General features: G+C 40.2%; 1 protein-coding gene across 1 annotated transcript; it reads right to left on the reverse strand.

Moving 5' to 3' along the window:
* Nucleotides 1-369: 369 nt before the first annotated feature.
* LOC121290672 (transgelin-3-like) lies at nt 370-18391 on the reverse strand. Its single transcript, XM_041211426.1, has 5 exons — nt 18107-18391; nt 13354-13542; nt 6242-6416; nt 2605-2707; nt 370-2337 (listed from the first exon to the last, which is right to left on the reverse strand). Exons 2-5 carry the CDS (start codon nt 13531-13533, stop codon nt 2196-2198), a joined length of 600 nt encoding a protein of 199 aa, XP_041067360.1. The 5' UTR covers nt 13534-13542; nt 18107-18391; the 3' UTR covers nt 370-2195.
* Nucleotides 18392-23481: the final 5090 nt, after the last annotated feature.

The following is a 23481-nucleotide window of genomic DNA, read 5'->3' on the forward strand; positions in this document are numbered from 1 at the left end:
CATAGGATCATTAGGGCACAGGTGGCCATTTGGCCCACCATGTGCATACCAGCTCTCAGTAGAGTAATCCAGTGAATTCCATTCAAATGTTCCAAAAACAGTCAAATCGTTCAATCTCCTGGAATTCCAAAGAGCAGAATTAAAATATCAAACTGCAATTTAGGCAACGAATAGCTGAGAAATCATCTGCTCCGTGGTGTTAGCTTTCTTTCACCTTCAGTGGCATCAGACTGTCATTTGCCCCAGGAACATTCGTGCCCATTATGAAGTTCAACTACCTCAACGGAGTTGTGAATTTTTGGAGTATTTGCATCATATTCCCCCACCCTCAAAGCTGGAACACTGTAGTTACGACATAAAACAAATAGCTTTATTTCATTGAAATCTTTAATAAATGTGTAATATTTTGCTGAACACCAGAGCCACAAACTGAAATTTTCTTAAACAGCACTGGAGGATCTTAAATTGTGAAAACTTAGACATTGGAGCATTTAGTTCATGGAAAATCCTGGAGGCATGAACTTCATTTATAACGGGCATGGGGGTGGAGTGCTCGGCACAAAAATACAAGACAACAACTATTTTGGTCATGATTTAACATTTAAGAAACCTCTAGGCACATACACGTGAACTGACAATTCAACAGTCTGATGTAAGTGTTTAAAAAAAACTCAAAACCCAAATTTATAATGAAAACCCAAAACCTGGAAGGGTCTACATCGTCTAACCAGAACAAATCAAATATTTACTAAAGTGGTAATACTGGCAGTTCTGCAGATTAAAAGGTAGTAATACTGGCAGTTCTGCAGAAAAAAAAAATCTGTAGAATTTTAAATTACAGTTAAACACTTAAGTATCTAAGTCATACCAATACTGGTCCAACAAGTCATTTAACTGTAGACTAGCAACAGGTTCAACTGAAGCACTGAAATGTACCAGATATCAAATTTAGCAATTCTATGACAATTTGGAATAATTACAAAAAAAAACAGCTCTACATATTCCATTGACAAGTTCAAGTGATTCTTTTCCCCGATAAATGGTTAATTGGTCACAATTTCATGAAGTATGGCTTCCATTCTAAGGGTCATTCTCAAATTAAGTTTCCAGAACAAGTTTGTGAACTAGCTCCCAAGAAAATAACTAGATTTGCAAAACAGCTTAGAATTTAGACATTGCAGCCACCTTGTTTAAATGCAGGCAGACAAATAAGCCAAATATTAAAAGAAAAAAGTGTACAATGTAAAAGCATGATATAAATGTTAAGTGTGTGCATTCACCTTTAGGGTTACGTGTAGGGACAAACTGGAAAAATTAGTGAGCACCCATGTGTACAAGAGATAAGGCCAGAGGAATATTTGAGTGCAGTTAGGAGGGGTTAAATTATGCATGGTCTACATTATGCTCAGGAGTTCCAAATGACAAGGAATGAGAAATCCAGAAAGATTGAATCTGCATCAAATCTGTAAAAATACATGGGCATATCAGTAAAGTCTACAAATTGAACACCAAGGTTATATTCAGGTTGTTCAATTCCATAACAAGCCGACAGTATGTGCTCAGTGCAGGCTCACGCTGAGGAAGTAAAACATCAGACAATTGCTGTGTGACTCCATAAGAAGTAGTACTACAGAAAATACCATTCTGGCATTTAGCAGCTGAGTCATCTCAAAATTTGGCCACTTTCATTTTCCCCTCATGGTCAATGATTTCTCAAGATAGTCAGTCACTGAACAATTGACTGTAAGTGTTTTTGAAAGTATAGGGGTCCATGCTGAAGACTAATATAGAATATCTAATTGTACCGATGAAATGCAGTTTAGTAATTTAGTATAATCGCATGAACAAATTGGGGCAGTTTAGAAATGCGGTACATTCCTAAAAATTACATAAAGAGGTAGTGAAAAGCATGCCTGAAATGTTACAAAAAGGCCCACTTTATTTCCACACCCCACCCCATAGTCAACAGGTAAAACCTTACAACATGCCTTTTGTCAGCTGCTAAATCGGTGGAAAGCGATGGGGATTAAATATTAGAAACTTGATGTTGCGACTCAGCCATTGAGTCATTAAAAAAAAGTTCCACAAAAGCAAGCATCCTACTTGGGCAATGATGCTTCAGAAGATGGCATTTCAGATTCATTTTGGAGTCTATAGTCCATTTGCTTTGGTGCTTTCCACCACTGGATGGTGTTTCACATGATCTGTCGATGCATGCCATAGCCAGTCATTCCAGACTGGGAGGCTCCCTTGTTACTTCCCATCTGTAGACCTATAACACTTTGTCCCTTTCGTAGTTGCTCTTCAGAAAATTCCCGCTTGTTACCCTGAGCTTTCCTGTTAGAAAGGAGAAGTGGTTATTACAAATGGGGAATTGAGCAACAGGGAAGGAATATACAAAATGAAAGCATCTTCCAGGTGTAGAAAATTATGAAAGACACTTCTCTGCATGTTAAACAACTGTTTTTGCTTCTATTCAGATCAGGTGCAAAAGAGTATCCATTGTGCAAAATATTTTCGTGTTACTATTGCAAGAAAAACAATAAAAAGATTCTGTAAGGCAGCTAGGTTGGCTAAGATTTAAAGAGACACCAAAATACTTACCTATGGAACCAGTTGGAGTCTCCATGATAATATCCATCATCTTTAGTAACTGCTACACTACCTAAAGCCATTAGAGTTCTTTGAACTGCAGCCAAATCCTTTCCTATATAAGAGAAAGGAATATTTTTAGGTATTGAACTTCTGAAGAATTGAAAGCTTAAACAAGTGGCAGGGAATCAGCATAATTCTAGATTAAAATATCAGGTCAGAATGTATTTAAACAGATTGGCAAAGTGGCAACTGATGCAAGTCTAATTAAACTTCAAATTTACCAATTTTTACTGCACTAAGTAATGCGATAATTCAGCATTCTATCCATTTCAAATAGGAGCTTCCAAAAATCTCATTTAATGCAAGCACAGCTGAGCTCAAGTTCAGTGTGGCCTAGGGATGTAAATTTAGGTCAGTTATCCATAGAACCATAGACAAGTTACAGCACGGAAGGAGCCATTTGGCCCATCTTGTCCATGCCAGCCCAAGGACACCAAGGTGCCCTTTTTAATCCCACCTTCCTGCACCTGGCCCATAGCCCTGCAGCTTACAGCACTTAAGGTGCAGATCCAGGTACTTTTTAAAAGAGTTTAGAGTTTCTGCCTCTACCACCAACTTGGGCAGCAAATTCCAGACACCCACTACCCTCTGTAAAAAAGTTCTTCATGTCCCCCCTACTCTTTCTGCCAATTATATTGAATCTATGTCCCCTGGTTCTAGAATTCTCCACCTAGGGAAACAATTTTATCTTGTCCACTCTATCTATTCCCCTCAATTTTGTACACCTCAAGTCACCTCTCAGCCTTCTTTGTTCTAAGGAAAATAACCTCAACCTATCCAATCTCTCCTTGTAGCTATACTTTTCAAACCCTGGCAACATTCTTGTAAACCTCCTCTGCACTCTCTCCAGAGCTATTACGTCCTTCCTGTAATGTGGTGACCAGAACTGCACACAATACTCCAGTTGTGGCCTCACCAGTGTTTTATACAATTCCAACATTACATCCTTACTTTTATATTCTATACTTCTGCCAATGAAGGAGAGCATTCCTTTTGCCTTCTTTACAACCTTGTCTACTTGAACTGCTGCCTTCAGGGAACTGTATACTTGCGTGCCAAGATCTCTCACTTCATCTACCCCTCTTAGTATATTCCCATTTATTGTCTAATCCCTGTAACTGTTTGACCTCCCTAAATGTATGACCTCACACTTCTCTATATTAAAATCCATCTGCTACTTTACTGCCACTCCACCAACTCATCTATCTTGTTTTGGAGATTATGGCTATCCTCTACACTATCCACTACTTGGCCAATCTTTGTGTCATCTGCAAATTTCCCAATCGTGCCCCCCACGTTCATGTCCAAATCATTATATATAACACAAACAGCAAGGGTCCCAACACTGAGCCCTGTGGAACACCACTTGAGACAACTTTCCATTCGCAAGGGCATCCATCGACCATTACCCTTTGTTTCCTGTTACAAAGCCAACCTTTTATCCAGTTTGCCACATTACCCTGAATCCCATTTAATTTCCTGACCAATCTGCCATGTGGCACCTTGTCAAGTGCCTTGCTAAAATCCATGTACACAACATCCACTGCACTACCTTCATCAACGCTTCTTGTCACTTCCTCAAAAGAATCCAATCAAATTTGTGAGGCAAGACCTTCCTTTAACAAATCCATGCTGACCATCCCTGACTCATCCATTCCTTTCCACATGACAGTTAATCCTCTCTCTCAGGATTGATTCTACTAATTTGCTCATCACCGATGTAAGACTAACTGGCCTATAATTGTTTGGCATTTCCTTTGATCCCTTTTTAAACAATGGAACGATGTTTGCTTTTCTTCAGTCCTCCGGTACCTCCCCTGTACCTAGCGAAGATTAGAAAATCATCCTCAGAGCATCTGTTATCTCCTCCCTGACTTCCTTCAGCAGCCTCAGAAACAATCCATCTGGTTCTAGTGACTTATGAACTTAAGGATTTCAACCCTTCGAGTACTTCTTCTCTCTTTATGACTATCCTGTCCAATATCTCGTAGTGTTCCTCCTGAACTACTGTATCAACATCCTCCCTTTCCTTTGTAAACACAGACAAAATATTCATTCAAAACCCTTCCCACAGCCTCTGCATCTATACACAAGTTTCCATCTTCATCTGTGATAGGTCCCATCTTTTCCTTAACTAACCTTTTAACATTAATGATTTGGTAAAACATCTTCGGGTTATCTTTAACTTTACTTGCTAATCTTTTTTCATGCCCTCTCTTTGATTTCCTTATTTCCTTTTTTACTTCATCTTTGCACTTCCTATATTCATCTAGGCTACCTGCAGTGCTTAGTTCTTTGTGCCTATCATATGCTTTCTTTTTCTGTTTGATCTTCCCCTGTATTCCTCTAGACAAGCAAGGTGGTTTAGATTTGGCAGTACCACTCATTTTTTGTAGGGGACATGTCTACTTTGTACAATTAGGATCTCGCTTTTTAGTGCTTCCCACTGTTTTATCCTCCAGCAGAGCTGTCCAGTCCACCTCAGCCAAGTCCCTTCTCATTTTTGCAAAATTTCCCTTCCCCCAGTTCAAGACTTTTACTCCTACCTTATCTTTGTCCTTTTCCATGGTAATGCTAAATCTAACTGAATTGTGATCACTGTCTCTGATGCGGTCACCAACTGTCACTTCACCCACTTGCCCTTCTTTGTTCCCCAAGACTAGGTCTAGAATTGCATCTCCTCTCGTTGAGTTTGTCACTAATTGGTTGAAAAAATTTTCCTGGACACACCACATGAATTTTTCTTCCTCTGTGCCTCTTATATTGTTTGAATCCCAGTTGATATCAATTTACGTTAAAAAGTGAAACAAAAATTAATTACTTACAGGCATACACCCAGGGCACAAAATGCTGCAGAAACAATTTGAAGATGTATCGAGAGTTTCATCAAGAATTTCATTATTCCTCAAACACCAGCACTTTTCTCCCCCCCTCCCCTTTCAGGAGAGTAGACAAAAATGGAAACTAGAGACTTGCCAATGCCACTGTGATTGCCCCATATCTAACTTCTCACTGGGACCCAAGAAGATAAGCAAAACTTAAATTGTTTGTCGGTAGTTGAAAGCGAAAACCAACTCTGACAACATACTCAAGCATTAAGGCCATAATTAGATATCTTCAGTGCAACCCCACCCCAATTATAATGCTTCTTCGTTGAAATGCAAAAGTCAGCTTCTGTCACAATGAGCTTTTGATATCAGTAACACTGAAATTATCCAATGGATGAAATAGAAAGCTACAATGCAGGTTAAATAACCTCCCAAGTTAAAAAAAAAACCTGTATGAAGGCTGATTGTACAGCACCTGTCCTTCTTTAAAATTACATTTAAGTTCTGGCTGGTGTCCATTGGATATTGACTAAAAATTGCTTGGACATTCACTAGAACTACTAAAAGACCTTAACAAAAGGGGACCATCATCCCACCTATATAGTCTTTTCCCTTGAAGGGAAGGAAAGGAATGAACATTCAAATATAGCTACCCAAGTCAATTCTGGTTTCCTTCCCAAAATAAAATAAGCCCACTGCCATTTGAAGTCAAAAATTACTACCATTTAAAATCAGACTGAAGTATTAGTGCCAACTACCTTCCCACAAGTCTACAGTCTGGAAGATATCCATTGTCGCAACACCATAAGCTTCAGCAGCTTTCAGAAACTGAGAGATTTGTTCCATCTGTTTAAAGGCCATTTTGGATTCCTGGATTTTTTTAATTGGCTCCTGGTCTTTCGGATAAAGGCTGTTTATAACTCTACAAAGTAACTAAGGGAGGAAAAAACAACATTAGCAACCCAAATATGAACTGAACTTTCAACAAGCATAAAGTTAACCAAATATGCTTTCATTCTTTAGCAATGGGAAAGATTAAAATTTCCACTGATACTCGGGATTTGGGAACAAAGTTTAGATCCTTTCAAATAAAGTGGGAATTAGGAGACATTCAAAAGGACAAAATGCAACTGCATAAATGCCCAAAAGTGAGAAATGATATTTACTGCATACAAATCTGATATTTCCCTTCAAATTCAGAAGGCAAGTGGTAGAAAATATGCACCTCCTTTTTTAATAGCAGGCAAAGCACATGCAGCACATTAGGTGGCACTTGTGGTAAGGTGTTGGGTGTAGTTCGGTAGGTTTTAAGGTATTCATAATCTTAGGTAGTTCAAAAGTATTAAAAATTATATACATAGGTACAGTAAAAAGTTTAAACTAGGAACTTTCTCCAGACTTCCTTCTACACACAGCTTTGTCCAACACTTTACTGACCCCTAGGTGCAGGTCATGTTTCTTCTTATATCACTCTGTGGGCAGTACTGTACTCAGTCCCACGTTAACCCTGTGTGTGTCAGACCCTACTATTCCTCCCACATCTTTAACCAACATGTTTACAAATTATCCCAGTTTACCCCATGTATTTATATCATTGCTACTACCCCATCTCCCCTTCTCAAGTCTGAGTTTGTAGGATCAGGTATTCTGGAGGCCATCTAGTCCTTCCACATCTTGTTCTCACTTCTGTCGGAGGAGTGTGTGGCTCAGTCACTGTAAATAAACTGTTGAAATTGGAAGTTGTTCTGGCATCGGTGTCTTTTCATTCTCTTTGTCCCCCTCTTCTTTGGCATCAAATTGCTCTCTCAATTCCCCAATTGTAGTGATAAATGGCAGTTGGTTTATCCTGCTCTTTACGGGGTGGATGATCCAGGCTCGTCGGCATAGTTCTTTTCCCCCCTTCTTCTCCCCTTGTGCGGCTCACATGCTCGGATGGAAGATAGCATTTCCTGTTGAGAGGGTGTGACTTGGTGGTAAACTCACTTTAGCATTTGGCTGTGTGCGCTGTCGTCAAAGAATGGTTGCTTCTTGGTTCCAGCTTCTTTTGTGGCACTGTCTTGCTGGCTGGGGATCGCAGCATCTGCTCTGTGGTCTTAGGGTTTCTCTTTCCAACTAACATTAGAATGAGAGGATGAGGCTCTTCCCTTTGCTGGTTCTGCTCTTCACTGTCACTGTAATCGTGAGTGGCTGGCTGGTATGACCAATGAGGGGCTTCTAGCACCTGTAACAAAGTTTCCAAACCTGCTCTGCAAAAGAGACAGACAACAATTCAGAGCTGAGGTCCCAGTCAAGAGAATCTTTGTTGGGCCTCCACTCTCACGGAAATGCCATTTTGACAAGATCCAGGGCTACACAGGCATCTCTGCTCAAGAAAGAAAGAAAAAGACTGGTTACAGATGACATGCATCAGTTCAAAGATTTGTTTGCCACCATACCTTAATGGTTCCAAAATTATGCCTATGACTGGAAGTTTGGGCCCACAAAGTGGCGCATCTGTTGTTCATAGGCAGGTGTCTCAGTCACAATTCTTTATCCAATACCAATCCATGTCCAACTTGAGGTAGCCATTAAGCAAAATATCCACATTCCAGAATGTAAATCCAGCATCTTTGACCTCACTCAAGAAGCACGGTTGCGTGTCCTCTTTCAAGCTCATGAATCCTCTTGGGATCTGTGTGTTTTGGCTTTGCATAGTATACATCAGGAAGCTATTCTGTTACATTGATAGCACTGGGCTAAAATTGCCAGACGTTGATCACACCTATGAAGACGATTTGCTCCACAGTGTTGGCATGGTCAGTTAAGGTATTGCTTCCCTTGGTCTGGAGTGTCCTATTTCTGTGCTGTTTCACTAACTGAACTGTGGGGTTTACTTTGTACTATGGTTTAGTTTTCTTCCCTTAATGTGGATCTGTGCTGAAAAAAGTATTGTAAATTGCCGAACAATTTGGACAGCTTTTTCAAAGGGTTAGATCTTCCTTTGCTTGAACATGTCCAGGAGTGCATCGTCCACCACTCCAACTATCCTATCCCTGATTAATTCAGATCACCGGTCACCATAATCACAGCTTTTAGCCATTCTGTATAGCTCATTAATAAAAAAAGGTGCCAGCATGGGAATCGGATTTCTCAGACTGCAATTTAAAATGGCAATTTTTGGCCACTGCAGTGTTTAATGTCACAGGACTGTGTGTCCAGAAATTTAACCCGTGTTAGGATGCCTACTCTTCACACACTGGTTATTTTAGGTGAGCTTCCACAGGATTCAATGGAGTTTCCTGCTGCAGTGAGGAATTTAATTTCTGCCTTCAGTTTCCAAGCCTCTCTTTGGAGCTTTCCTACGATGATTTTCCTCCAGGCAGAATGCTTCTTTGAACTTTCCTTCAGTTTTCCAGGATTTTAAATTTTCTTCTGCAGTCTCTCTGAATGAGTTGATCCATTTGTTCCCACCCCGTTGTAAGGTGTTGTGTGTAGTATTCATAGTCCTATGTAGCTCAAAAGTATTAGCTACTAGAAACTATACACAGGTACAGTAAAGCTTTCTCCACACATGGTGCTGTCCAACACTGACCCCTAGGTGCAGGTCATGTATTCTCTTACATCACTTATGGCTGGGCCTGTACCTAGTTCCAAGTTAACACTTATGTGCTAGACCCTTATACTACAGCGCTCATTTCTTCCAAATAAAAAGGTTGCCATGGATACCCCATTAGTCTTAGTTATGCCTAACTTTTATTGCACAAGTGCTACTCAGGTCCTCTCCCTCATCTCTTTCAATATATTAATGACTAATCACTGCACTCATTGAGCTAACATTTTAAAACAACTTTGCTTTCAATTTCCACCCTTCCCTCATCTTCCAATGATCCATCTCCAACTCTTCCATCCCCTTCACTGACTTTATTCCCCATTTCTGGCGATAGGCTGTCAAAGAAATATTCACTACAAACTCTAATTTCTTTAGCCACCTCGACTACACGCCCTCTCACACTTTGTGCAAGGGCTCCATTCTATCTGTTCTGATAATCAAGCTTCTATATCTAGCCTTCTATAATCAACATTTCTCATAGGCTTTCCTTTATCAACCAATGACAACCCCAGTGGTTGAAAGCCCTTCAGCTGGGTCCATCCAATTTCCTAAACTTTTGCTCATTCCTTTCCCTCCCTCAGAACCACAAAAGGGTCCCCCCTTTGTCCTTACCTTCATGCCACTCACCAATCTCTATTCAAAAACAGATCCTCCATTATTTCTGCCACCTCCAGCAGGATGCCAACATCTTCCCCCCTTGCCTCCAGCATTCTGAATGGATTGTACCCTCTGCAACACCTTGGTCCACTCCTCTTCCCATGGCACCATTTCACGTGTTACAAAACCCGTCAGGAACTCCTGTCCCAACAGCCTTCGCAATTTCCGCACGTTCCGGGAGCGGCCCGCACATGCGCAGTTCTGCATCTTTACATTCTTCAGGTATGTTTTTGGGGCCAGGACAGGCTAAGTGTGCCGGCGCATAAAAAGAGGGAAGAAAGTAGTGAAAATTTGGGTCAGCTGTCTGGGTGTGGAGCACAATAGCCAGTACAAGTCTCAAACAGGGGCCAAGGGAGGGAGAGAGGGAGAGGTCGCAAAGGGAAGTCTCAGGTAAGGGACAAAGACTGAGAAACAATCTCCAAGTTAAAGGACTCAGGAAAAGTCCTGGAAACTGAAGAGGGCAGTTGGAACAAAGTTACATCTCTGGAGCAGTAGCATTCTGCTCAGTGCAGCAGAAGATCTGAGGTTGTGCCTGTAATTTGGTGCTTGGATATATACTCAGGAATCCAGGGGACTGGAATCTAGGAAGAGGAGATTGAAAGCCTGTGGGGTGGGCTGTTGTTAATTCCATCTAAGTCTGGTAATTGAAGAGGCTCAGAGGAGCTCTGAAGATCCAAGACAACAGCCAAAGATTGGTGACTCCTTACTGTGGGCTGTTGGGACAAAGGTACCCTTTTGAAGCTGTGGTGCAGTCAAAGAGCTGAAATTGTGCTTGTAAGTTGATGTTTCATAGTACTCGAGAATCCAGGGGGACAGAATCTCAGGAGACGAGATTGAAACCCTGCTAGCTGGGCCATTGTTGAATCCATTCAAGTTAGAGCGACAGAGAATTTCAAGATGAGATCTTTGATGGTGAAAATCAGAAACCCTCAAGAGAGATAGAGTTCCAGTAACAGTCAATCTCACTAATGTCTGGGTGTGTTGAGAAATCCACAAACTGTGTCTTAGTCACACCTTTGCGCAGTGTGTGTTTGGTCACATTTGCTTGTTAATTCACATGCACCTCATATACTCTTAACATTCAGAGTCAAAATAGATATTGTAAATTGTTTACTCTAGAAGGTCAGAAAGATTAAAGTTTATTTTATTTGTTCAAAACCCATGGAATTTAGTGGCTTTATTCACTGAGCACTTGTCTTAAATCTCAAACTTTGTCTACTTTAAAGAAAACATTATTAGTCCCTAACCAGGTCTTACCAAGGTCTATGATGGTCTGACCAAAGATCATAACAGATGCAAGCAGGAGGTATACAACGCCTGCCCTTTACACCATCAAAGGCCCCAAGCACTCTTTCAAGGTGAAAAAGCAATTTACGTGTATTTCTTTCAAGTTAGTATATTTTATCCCACGCTCAATATGGTCTGCTCTACATTGGCCAAACCCGTGCATTAGTCTTTCCCAAAGTTTAAATTTTATTTCTCATTTTGTTTGTGACAGTTTTATAAATTTCTACATCTATGTTTACTGGTTTGTAGCTTTGGAAGAACATAATATAATCTAGACTACTATCATAAAGGTTATTGATCATTCCTGTAACAGTGACTAGACTTTATTTGCAATTTACACAGTATTACATCACAAACCACATTACACATTATAATGCACTTCTAGTACATGTCAACTGTAGAACAATGAGAATGCACAAACATAATATTTGCTTTTTTCATGTAAAGCAAATTTAATTATAAATGCAGAATTTATGCTAATACACAATATTCATTTTGAAAGTTAAGTCTGTGCATGCATGAGGGTGGGGTGGTGGCAAAGCTGATGGTTTGCCCAGGATGCCAAATACTCTTGCTCTAGCCCTGTGTACCTACATCACATGGATTGCAGCAGGTTCAAGGCAGCAGCTCACCGCCAACTTCAATGGCAATTAGGAACAAGCAACAAATGCCAGCCTAGCCAATGACACCCTTATTCTGGGAAAGGATTAAAAAAAAGTGCTGAGGGAGCACTGCACTATTGAGTTTGCCATCTTTCAGATAAGAAGTCAAAAGAAAGGCCTAGTCTGTTTTAATCATTTGGATGTAAGAGATCCATGGCAACTATTTTGAACAGCAGGACAGCTATCTCTGGTGTCCTGGCAATACTTATCCCTCAAATCAACACTTTGGTCATTATCACATTGCTGTTTATGTGACTGTGCACACAAATTGGCTACTATGTTTCTTACCATTACAACAGTGACTGCACCATATTGGCTGGAAAGCATTTTGGGACATCCCAATGTCATGAAAAGGTGCTGCAGAGATGCAAGTAAAGCCAAACACTCACTAGTAATTGAATATTTGTACCTTTCATTAACCATCTACTAGAGGAGCCACCAGAACTACTACTGCATAATACAATTTCAAGTCACCACAAATCATATGTTAGCTTCAAAGTTTGTGTTGCCACTGTAGCTGGTTGATTACCAAAAATGAGGTAATAGTTTTAGTCAGAGTTTGGGATGGGCTCCACCTTCAGGTAGCATTCCTTCCAACTCCAGTTCTGATGAAGGGTCTACACAACCTATTCTATGGTGCTGACTGACCAGGAGTATTTCCAGCATTTTCTGTTTTACTCATTCTAATAATACAAAATAGCAATATATTGACCATTACTCATTTGTGCCTTGACAAGTCTATGACTACAAGGGCATGATATCCAAACCCAATTCAGTCCTTAACCAACATCCAGAGCAATGGATACACTGCATTTTCTTCTAGCTAACCCAGGAAACCGAGGGCAAAATACTTTGTACTTCCAGCGAAGATCAGAGCAATACAGACTGGGATTGAAAATTTCTATTCTAAAGGTAGCCTACATAGCAAGAATTTCAGATCTTCTGAGACATCTCTTATGATTTGCGGCTACTTCAAAGGCAAGCGTAGTTTACCCACAGTAATGTCCTACAAAATCAAGCCGCTGAACAATTTCAAAAGAAAAGCCAGACTAGATTAAATGGCCCTCTGTTCAGAATCAGTGCCATAACTGACCACTCAAATGAGTCATTAGCAAGCTGCAATAGTGTGCATGTTTTCTTTAAAAGTACCAACATTTCCAGAATTTTCTTTGGATGTACTTCTCTGCACAAACTTCCAAATATTTCCCCATCAGGTATTACAGAATATATCAATAATTGGGTAGTGGAAGTAACTGAGCTCAGCACGTTCCTGTAAGTGACTAAAATGAAAACCTAATTAAGTGGTAATGGTTTTTCAGTGTTAAAAAATAAGATATTCCATCACATTTATTTGTGGGAACTAAAATAAAAACAGGGATTTATACAACTCAAGCTTTCTTGGCTCATTTCACAATTAGTTACACATTAGCTTCAGCCAATTTTGACACCTATACAGAAATGTAAATGAAGAATTCACTCATGAAACAACAGGCTCTTTATTCAAAGCATGGCAAATACTATTGGGCATAGTCCCGATACCCGATAAAGTGAACAAGATCATGATTGAGGTCATTTTGATTAAAGAACATAGTCAATATTTTCTGAAAACTGTCATTCTTGACCATTTCCTCAGAATATATAGTTAATTAGGAATGAGGAGTTACAATATACTTACTGCACCATTCATCAACCACTTCTGAAAGTGTGGTTTTCCAGGATCCGGACGATTTACATTCCCACCACATTGTGCAATGATCCAATCCACTAATCGTTCTTCCAATTCAGCATCATATTTCTGCTCAATTTTTTGCTCAACCTCTCTGCTCAGGCCATAACTTGGTCCTCTATTGGCCATTTCTGAAGCCTAAAAGAAATGCAAACATTCATTCAATATCTATAAAACTGCTCTAAACCTACCTGCATCATGCAGAATACAAATTGCAGTGCCACAGTAAGATGGAAATTTAAATTCCCTCACATTATAGCTCTTGGTCTGAGTCAGATCACTGTAATCAAGCTTCAGGATGAATGACAAAAAGCAGAAACCCAAGGGCGAGTGTACAATTCAGATTATAGAGCCTTAATTGTAGTGTTAACGCAAAACTAATGCCAATGTTCATACCCACAACAGCAATTATCAACCTGCATTAAAAATTTCACTCTCAAAGACATCATTGAAATTATACCACATGTACCAATTCTATTCACAATCATCTTAAAGAAGTACAGTCAGTTTAAAACAGATTAACTTCCCCATAGAAGAAGTTCATCCAGACACAGAGCAGCCATCATAGTGGAACATCATTTCAGATTTTCCATATGGAATGGAACCACTGAACAAGTTTGACGTGGGTTACTTTGCAACTTGAGTAACAGTGAACAGTCCACAGCACAAATAGCTACAGTTGCAACAGAAATAGTTGCAGCCTTAACTTGCTTTTGCTTCTGACTCAAATCAACTGCAATAAATTTGTGATTAATGACATGGCACCAAAAACACCACAGAACAAGCCTGGAGATGAGGCTGCTAAAAAGGGCCAGAATACAGGTAGTGAGTGGCTGATTGCAGGGGGCAACGTTTTTCTTTTCATGGAATGTGGGCATCACTGGTTCGGCCAACATTTATTGCCTATTCCTAATTGCCCTTAAGGTGGTGGTGGTAAGCTGCCTTCTTGAACCACTGCAGTCCCAGTGGTGTAGGTACATCCACAGTGTTGTTAGGAAGGAGTTCCAAGATGTTAACCCAGCGACAGTGAAGGAATGGCAATATAGTTCCAAGTCAAGATTGTATGGGGCTTGGAGGAGAAATTTCAGGTCGTGGGCCCATGCACCAGGAGGAGGTAGAGTTGGCACTTCTGGCTGAAGATGACTGCAGGTGCTTAACCCTAGTCTTTTACATTGCTGTGCTGGGATCACCCATCATTGAGGATGGGAATATTTGTGGAGCATCATCCCATTCAGTTGTTTTATTGTCCACTGCCATTCATGACTGGATGTGGCAGGACTGCAGAGCTTCAGTCTGACCTGCTGGCTGTGGGGTCACTCTGTTACAAGCTGCTTCTGCTGGTTGGCATGCAGGTGGCCCTGTGTTGTAGCTTCACATGACACAGCAGCTCAGTAGTCAGTGACAGGCAGGCTTCTGACGAAAAGGTCAACCACCTTGTATCTCTCTCCACAAGTGATGCCAGGCCTGCAAACTATTTTCAACATTTTATGTCTTTATTTTTAAAAAGGAGAGAGGTGCCAGATATGCAGAAACCAGAGAATGGACTGCAGACAAACCGACAGGAAGGTTCATCAGTGGCAGCAAGAAAAGCTGGTGATGAATGTTCCATAATAGGGAACGTCTCAAAAAAAAGTGAAATAACCAGATAAAGCAGAGTTTAAAGGCTGCACTAAGTGGAGAATTTATTACACCAGAGCCTAAAGGCAAAAAAATATTTACAAGTTTTGAATAGAAAGTGGCAGGTTACAGCAAACTTAATATAGATGCAAATACACCAAGGGCCGGAGGGCCTCTTACAGACTGAACCACTAGAGACAAATCACTTCTGTAATGAGATACCAATAAGTTAGTAAACCAACTCAAGTTTTTTTTTCCCTTTTTGCCCAATTTGGGATATTATGAGTTCTTTGAGTTATATCAGGAATTACTTTTTCCAAAAGGGTATTGAAAATTTGAAACATGTTCCCTAAAAGGTTGCTGGATCAATTGAAATTTCAAACTGAGCTCAATAGGTTTGTTAGGCAAGTAGCCCTAGTACCAAGGGATTTGGAGAAAAGCTAAGTAAATGGAGTCACAAGATGGATCAGCTCTGATCTAATGGTAGAACAGGCTCAATGGGGTAAAAAGGAACATTGGCCTATTCCTGTTCCTATATTGATATTTCTGTTCCTATATTCATGAATATTTCAACCTTCAGCAGTGGCACAAAGTCAACTGTTTCCAACTGCCACAAGCCAGAAGGAGTTCTCAAAAACACAAGTTATCAATTTAGCTTTAATTTTTGATGTGGTCTTCCCAAAACAAATAGAGCCACAAGAGCAAATTAGTTACAATGGTTATATTTGAGGTATTTCATCTAGCATTGCATTGAAACATTACTAGATTAGGAGTCTGTTCTGCCCTCATCGACACCATCTCAATTACTCAAAAGCCAAAAACAACTGAGTCAGTGATTTACCCAAGAGAATTTGAATTGTAATAATTAGGAAATGCCTTGTGGACACAAGGAGTTTGACTGGTCAGGTCAATCTTTTGCAGGTCGAGTTGGACTGAAGTACAGGCTGCTAAATATTCAATATTTGCTGAATTCGCTACCTAACAGCATTTGTTTGCTCATTTTGGGATCAGCGAGCAATGGGAATTCAATGAGATCTGATTGCTGCAAAACCTCCCAATATTAATAACTGTTGCATTGAAATTTTATTTCAACTTTAAATATTAAAATGAAAATCTAAATTTTCATTTTAAAGACAACTCTGTCAGTGCAAGTATTATTTTGTCACTCCTGGCTTTGGCCAGGTTTAAAAATACGCTTGTAATGAAACAAGCGCTATAATTCAGCATCAAAAAGATTCAAATGCTGCCTGGTCTAACCCAAAGAGGCCATTCAGCCCCTTGAGCTTATTTTGTAATTTAATTGGATTCTGGCTACCTGTACTTTAATTCTATTGATCTTAATTTTAACAGGCAAACATGCACAGTCTTTTAAGAGGGCGTGCAAGTTCCATGTCCACCAGCCATGGTTCCCAATTAAATCATGCAGCTTTGGTCTAGGATAGGTGTTCCATTTTTGTCCAACTACTCAGTTTTGAAACCGATAACAATGCTTTCAAAGTTTGTTTCAGATTCCTTTTAAGCATTTACATTTTCCACATTTAAACTTTTTATTTGGTGCTGTCCCTTCCCTGTTAAATATATAACATATATAAAATATATGTTAAGTATTAAAATCTCAGCAGAGTGACTGAGAACCTATAATAGAGACTGTGATTTTAAAAGTGTCTAATTTTCCTTTCTCTTCATTCCCGTGCCACTGGGATACTGAATACAGTCAAATTAAAATCAATTTAGATTGGCCTTGTATTGAATTTCAATTCACTAGGCAAAAACATCCTTCCTCTCCCCAAAGAGTGGTCAGATATTGGAAAATTCTTTGTAATGCTCAAGTTTATTTTAATTGTAATCAAATCACAATGTTGGTGTGCTCTATACTTTTGTAACTCTTTCGAGTATAAACACGTTTCCATCTGTTCCTATTCAGATGAAGTTACATTGTTTCATAGTTTGCCATTGTGAGATTTGAACTCTTGATACTCTTTTGAGTAAACCTGTTTCCATCTGTTTCAGATGAAGTTACATTGTTTCATAGTTTGCCATTGTGAGATTTGAACTCTTGATCTTAGGGTTACAAACCCAGTACCATAACCACTTGGCTATTTAAGCCAAGCTTAAGACAAGTTGCTGTAACTCATTCTAGTACAAACCCGTTTCCATCTGTTTCAGATGAAGTTACATTGTTTCATAGTTTGCCATTGTGAGAATTGAACTCTTGATCTTGGGGTTACAAACCCAGTACCATAACCACTTGGCTATTTAGGCCAAGCTCTATACTTTTGTACTTAAAGTTACAAGATCAAATTTGTAATCATCAATTGTGTTCAATACTTTGATTTTAGGCTATTTACACATTAGATATTGTCTATTATCACCAATGATTCAAATTATAATGCAATAAGTTAGTGCAATTAAAAGACAATTAATCAGTAACAAGCCATTTAAGCACCTACCCCACCCCCTTATTCTCAAGATCACCAAGGAATTTCCCATCTTCACATATTGCCATCTGTTCTACTGCCATTACCAAAGTCTGCTTCCAGCCGTTGACAAAAGTACCACCAACATTTACATAGATTGTAGGGGAAGGGCAGAAAATGATCTGTACACCAAAAAAATTATTTTCAAATATTCCCCCATCAAAACGATTAAAAGCATGTTTTCAAACCACAAGACCAATGTTACAAAAAAAACTTATAATGGCATTTCAATATGAAAACCGAATAATTAATTCTGCAGCTCTCATTTGATTTACATAACTTCCATGGAACCAAGTTAAGGGAGTGAATGCTGGCATTCCAGAATTGTCAGCATAACTACAAATGAACATTTAACAGTAGGTATAGTCTAAAAATCATAAAACAAAAAAATCAGCAAATATGGCCTAACCTTTTCAAAAACTTGCAAATAATTAAATGAACGATGCTGAAGGTAGCTGAACATGAACGTTCTGGTACATATCTCCACAAGACACATAATTAATGTTCCCCACCATAGTTCCAACTGCGTAACACATACCTCGCTAAGTAACTGGCTTACCTTATGCTATTGCATTTAAATACAGCATTTTCCCCATTATGTAACTAACCTGAAATGGAGGCGTACGCACGTCCACAGAAATTGTAACAGGAAGACTGAGGCAAGATAAACACCTCAAATCAGGTCGGGCAGTGAATAAACTACTAGAACCAGCTCAGCGAAGGATATTTCAGAAGGTTATGAACAACCACACCCAAAGGGCTCGCTGATTGACGGCTTGCTGGTTTGAAGCTAACGACGTGATGCGCACGGTTCCAGTTGCGGTACACAGCTGACCATCAGAAGCTGAGAATGCAGCTTTTTTCCGGTTGTCTGTCTGTCGATCTGACTCCACGGCTGGACATAATTGAAGTCATCATCACAAGTCTCCACGTTTTTCCTCATCAGCCCGAGTAAAAATCAATAAAGGCAAAAAATGAATAAGCAAATCTGAATCAGATTTTGTTGGGGACACCACACTGAGGAATAGACTCATTCAAAACACCATCAGAGACTGCGACTTTTTTAACAATGTTTACAATTAACAGCGAACTCAATTAACATTCAAATATAAAACCAGAAAATGCTGGAAAAACTCAGCAAACCTGGCAGCATCTGCGCCGAGAGAAACGGAGTTAACGTTTGGGAGTCTGTATGACTTCTTCAGAGCTAAAGTAGAAACGTGACGGATTTTATTCTGTTTAAGATGGGGTGGAGCAGGTGGAAGGACACAGAAGCCCAGGGATAGGTGATGGCTCAAGGAGAGACTGACAAAGATGTCATGGACACAAGACAAAGGGAATGTTAATGGTAGTGGTGAAGAGTAAAGAAGATGCTGAGAGTGGCATAAAGGTAAGAGAGCAGAAAGTGTTAACGTCAGAACAAGGGTCAACGCTGGTGAAAGCACAGCATAGAAACAAGTGACAGATGGCCCTGTGGGGAGGGGAGGGGCTGAGGAAAAGGTTTTTAAAAAATGAACAAATCATTAAATACAAAAAAATTAAATATATTAAAACAATGAAAAAATATTTTAATTGTTTTTAAATTAAAACATATATTTTAAAAATGAAAAAATATTTTTAATTTTTTTATATTTAATTTGTTCATTTTTTTTACCCTTTTCCCCAACCCCTCCCCTCCCCCCGCAGCCATCTGTCACTTGTTTTTATGTTTTGCTTTCAAGAGTGCTGACGCTTGTTCTGCCATTGACACTTTCTGCTCTCTTACCTTTATGCTACTCTCAGCACCTTCTTTACTCTTCAACACTACCATTAACATTCCTTTTGTAGTGTCCATGACATCTTTGTCAATCTCCCTTTAGCTGTCACCTATCCCTGACCTTCTGTCTCCTTCCACCTGCTCCACCCCCTCCTAAACAGTACAAAATTCATCATATTTCTACTTCTCTTTAGTTTTGAAGATGTCATACAGACTTGAAATGTTAACTCTGTTTCTTTCTCCAGCAGAACAAGTGTTATAATTCAATGTGATTTGCTGCATGCAGTACAACCTTGCCATCATGAAGGAACAGTCTTTGCCACCAGCCATATGATGAGCAGTTCAAGAGGAAGAGGTGGAACTGAGGAGACAATGTGAGACAGCCGCTTTCTGATCAAAAAGCTCATTTGAGTGCATCTAAGCAATCACAACTTCAATTCCCCATCCAGTAACAATCCCATACCCCACCTTTCACAAACCATCACAGCATCTGCTTTGGACACAATGGAAAAATAAAACACTCAAAATAAACATTCTAAGCCCAATTTATTTTAAAAAATCATTCCATATTGCATTAAAAAGGTTAACTAATCATGCTTCTGTGCTAGTCTTCTGTGCCTTTGCCTGTCCCAGAGTTTATATGCAGTGTTACCTCAGCAGTGGCTGCAGCATAGCTGGTGGAAGGCTGATGACTTTCAATAAGTGAGACTTCAGATGACATTGGAGGATGATGAAGGTCTGGCTTCAGGGCTGCACCACCTCAGCATAGGCAACAAGAGTCTGGATTGGCTGGCTCACAGGCACAAAAGGGGCACTGGCAGAGTGACAGGGTTGAGAGGATGAATGCTGTCATCCTGAGAGAGGGCAGCAAGTTCGTGCTTCTTGGAGCCACTTCCACTCATTCAGCATGGCATCTCAGCAATCCTAGTAATGTGTTGGAGGACAGATTGCTGGACTGCTGTGATACTCTGCAAGCCACATGCCACGCTGCTGTCTACTGCCATGATAGCAGAGGTTTGAGCTTACAAGACTTCAGTATTAGCTTCCACTGCAGAATTCTATGACTTCTGGTGGAAGCTGCTTGTGCTGCATTGGAAGGCTTCCAAATGCACCAAGAATTTTGTTGTGCATAATTTTTATCCTTCTCCTGCTCCATTGAATTGGTCATCTGCCTCATTTGCAGCAGAACCTTTGTGCAACCTCACCTTTTAGCAGGCTGGCACCTGTGTTATTCTTGCCCCCTTCCCTGGCTGCAGGTCACTCTTGTCAAGTATCTCATTACATGCAGATCTATTCTATCCTCTAAATTATGCACATTGTCAGTATCTGAGCTGATGGCTCTGAGTGTGAAATTGAAAATAGTGTTTCGTTATTACTATTGTCTTCTTGCTGTTCCTTTACTGACTGGCCAGATTGCACATCCAGAGCACTTGGAAAATATAAAGATACAAGGATAAGGGTTTGGATTGGGGAGGGTTTGGGGTAAGTAAGCCATACGCGCTTACTTCAAGATACCATCATCTCTGATGGTTTCAACCCTTCCAGAGGCCCCAGCCTCAATGATGACCATCCCAATAATGGCTAGTACTTTCTCCTCCACGGAATTCAGAAAATGCAGGAATGCCTGTATCCCTCCACTTAGCTCCTGCTGCATCCAGTTATGTGCCACCAAGAGAGATGGAAGTGTGTTAGTGAGTGTCATGTTGTCCGATTGATGTGGCTGTCATGGTTGAATAGCTGACAGTGTGCACAAGTTGTGAGATGCGGGTGTGAGGTTTGCAGCAATAATGAGGATGTGAGGTGGAGATGAATTATATGAATGTTAGGTATGACTTCTGATTGATAAAGATTGTTGGTAGGTGATTGATGGGCATAAGGTGATGTAAGGAGAGTCTGAGGCAGTGGTGCAATTGGTAGGATATGGCATTTGAAAATGCATTCATTGATCTAGACCACTCCTGTGAGAACATTGAACTTTTAGCAGCACTGGATCCAGGTCCTCAGGGATAGGCCCCTGGCATTGATCTCCATGGCTATCTGCATGGAACGAGTATCTGGAGGGTCTCCTGGCTTCCTGCAAATACAGGACCCCCTCATCCATTTCCACTTCCACTGCTAAGGCCTCCAGTGCGCCATCCAAAAACCTCAGAGCCCACTATCTCCTATGGTGTTCTATTAGTCAATGTTTCCCAGGTCAGACTGAATGCCTGCAATGACTGCCAGCTCCTGTTCTAGCCACAATAGACCTCCCCTTTAAAAGGTGCAGGCTGGCTTCAACTGATGCTAGCCACTCACATTATTGGCCTCCTGCTCGGGCATCCAGCCAAATAACAGCACAATTATTGCTGGCTGGACATTGAAATGATTTAAAACAACAGGCAGAATGAAGCTGGTGTGCTGCCTGCATTGCAGTCAATGAGCATCAATTAATCACGCATTGCAGTCCGCATGGTGGTTTTCATGGGCTATTGAATTTGGTTCCCAATCTACCTAAAATGTAATTGAAGATCGCTGTGTTCACTGCTTATGCATGATTAGGGAAACAATCACCGAAATATATGATTCCCTGAAGCCAGGCCTTCAAGCTTCATTCCATTAGAGGGATGACTTTGAGTTGTTGGTAGGGGCCACCACAACCTTTTATTCTATGCTGTTAGATCCCTTTGACCAAGAGCAGGGCACCAACACAGAAAGCAGGGAACACCCTGTTTGCCGGGAATAATTCCTTTATCCATTTCCTCATGGTAAACAGGTAACAGCATTGATCATACTGCACTTTTTCGACCTTATGGGTTTTCTCAAAGTCAGAACATTATTGATGACTCATTTGGAGCTGCACAGGGTTCTAATCCTGATTCCACAGACTTAATGTCCATTAATGTGCAGCTGGTCTGTGACAAAATTATGCATGTAAATGGATTTTAGTCTGGGAGCTGTCATGACTCCTCGTTTAACAACAATCCATGGTACCACGATTATTAAAAAAAACAAAGAGCACTTTGCGAGAGTCACAAAGAAAAGCAGAGTATCATGCACACATCTATCAGTATTCTGCTCAAGCACATCATTCTCATTTTCAAATAAGGTGTCAGATGCTTAAGCACATGGAAAGAGGTGAAAGATTATTGTAGTCTATTATGCAACTTTACCACACAAGACAGATGCTGAAATTGTGAGAGGATTTGTTCACATAGAATTAGAGTGATATAGCACAGAGAGAGATCATTTGGCCTATCTTGGCCTGCTTGAAAGAACTATCAAATTAGTGTCACTCCACTGCCCTGTCCACATATCCCTGAAAACGTTCTCCTTCTAGCATTGCTTTCATTATCTTTTCAGGCAGTTCATTCCAAATTATAACAACTCACTGGGTAAAAGAAAATTCTCATTGCACCTTTTGTTCTTTTTTCCAATTATCTTACATGGGGGGAACATACGAATGTACGAACAAGGAGCAGAAGTAGGCCATTCAGCCCCTTGAGCCATTTAATAAGATCATGGCTGATCTGATAGTAACCTCAGATTTGCATCCCACCTATCCCCGATAATCTATCACCCCCTTGCTTATCAAGAATCTATCCACCTCTGCCTTAAAAATATTCAAAGACTCTGCTTCCACTGTCTTCTCAGGAAGAGTCCCAAAGGCTCGTGACCTCCTGAGAGAAAAATTTCACCTCATCTGTTTTAAATGGGTGATCCCTTATTTTTAAACAGTGACCCCTACTTCCAGATTCTCCCACAAAAGGAAACATCCTCTCCACATCCACCTTGTCAAGACCCTACCCATTCCAGGTATTAGTCTGGTAAACCTTTTCTGAACTGCTTCCAACCCATTTCCATCCTTCCTTAAATAAGTTGGCCAATACTGTACACAGTACTGCAGATGTGGTGTCACTAGTGTTCTGTACAACTGAAACATAACCTCCCTACTTTTGTGTTCAATTCCTCTCACGATAACAGATAACATTCTATTAGCTCAGGATTGCCATCATAGTGGTAATGTCACTAGACACTGAGGCATATGCTAATGCTCTGGGGGCATGGGCTCCAATCCCACATGGTAGCTAGTTGAATTTAAATTCAATCAATAAATTTGGAATGTAAAGCTATACTTAGTAATAGGGGCAATGACAACTATTATTGATTGTTTTAAAAGCCCATTTGGTTCACAGCTCTAAAAACAGTCAAGAAGCTCGACACATTCCAGGTCAAAGCAGTCCACTTGAT

The sequence above is a fragment of the Carcharodon carcharias genome, chromosome 18 (genome assembly GCF_017639515.1).
Source record: "Carcharodon carcharias isolate sCarCar2 chromosome 18, sCarCar2.pri, whole genome shotgun sequence".
In the NCBI taxonomy this organism is placed as follows: domain Eukaryota; kingdom Metazoa; phylum Chordata; class Chondrichthyes; order Lamniformes; family Lamnidae; genus Carcharodon; species Carcharodon carcharias.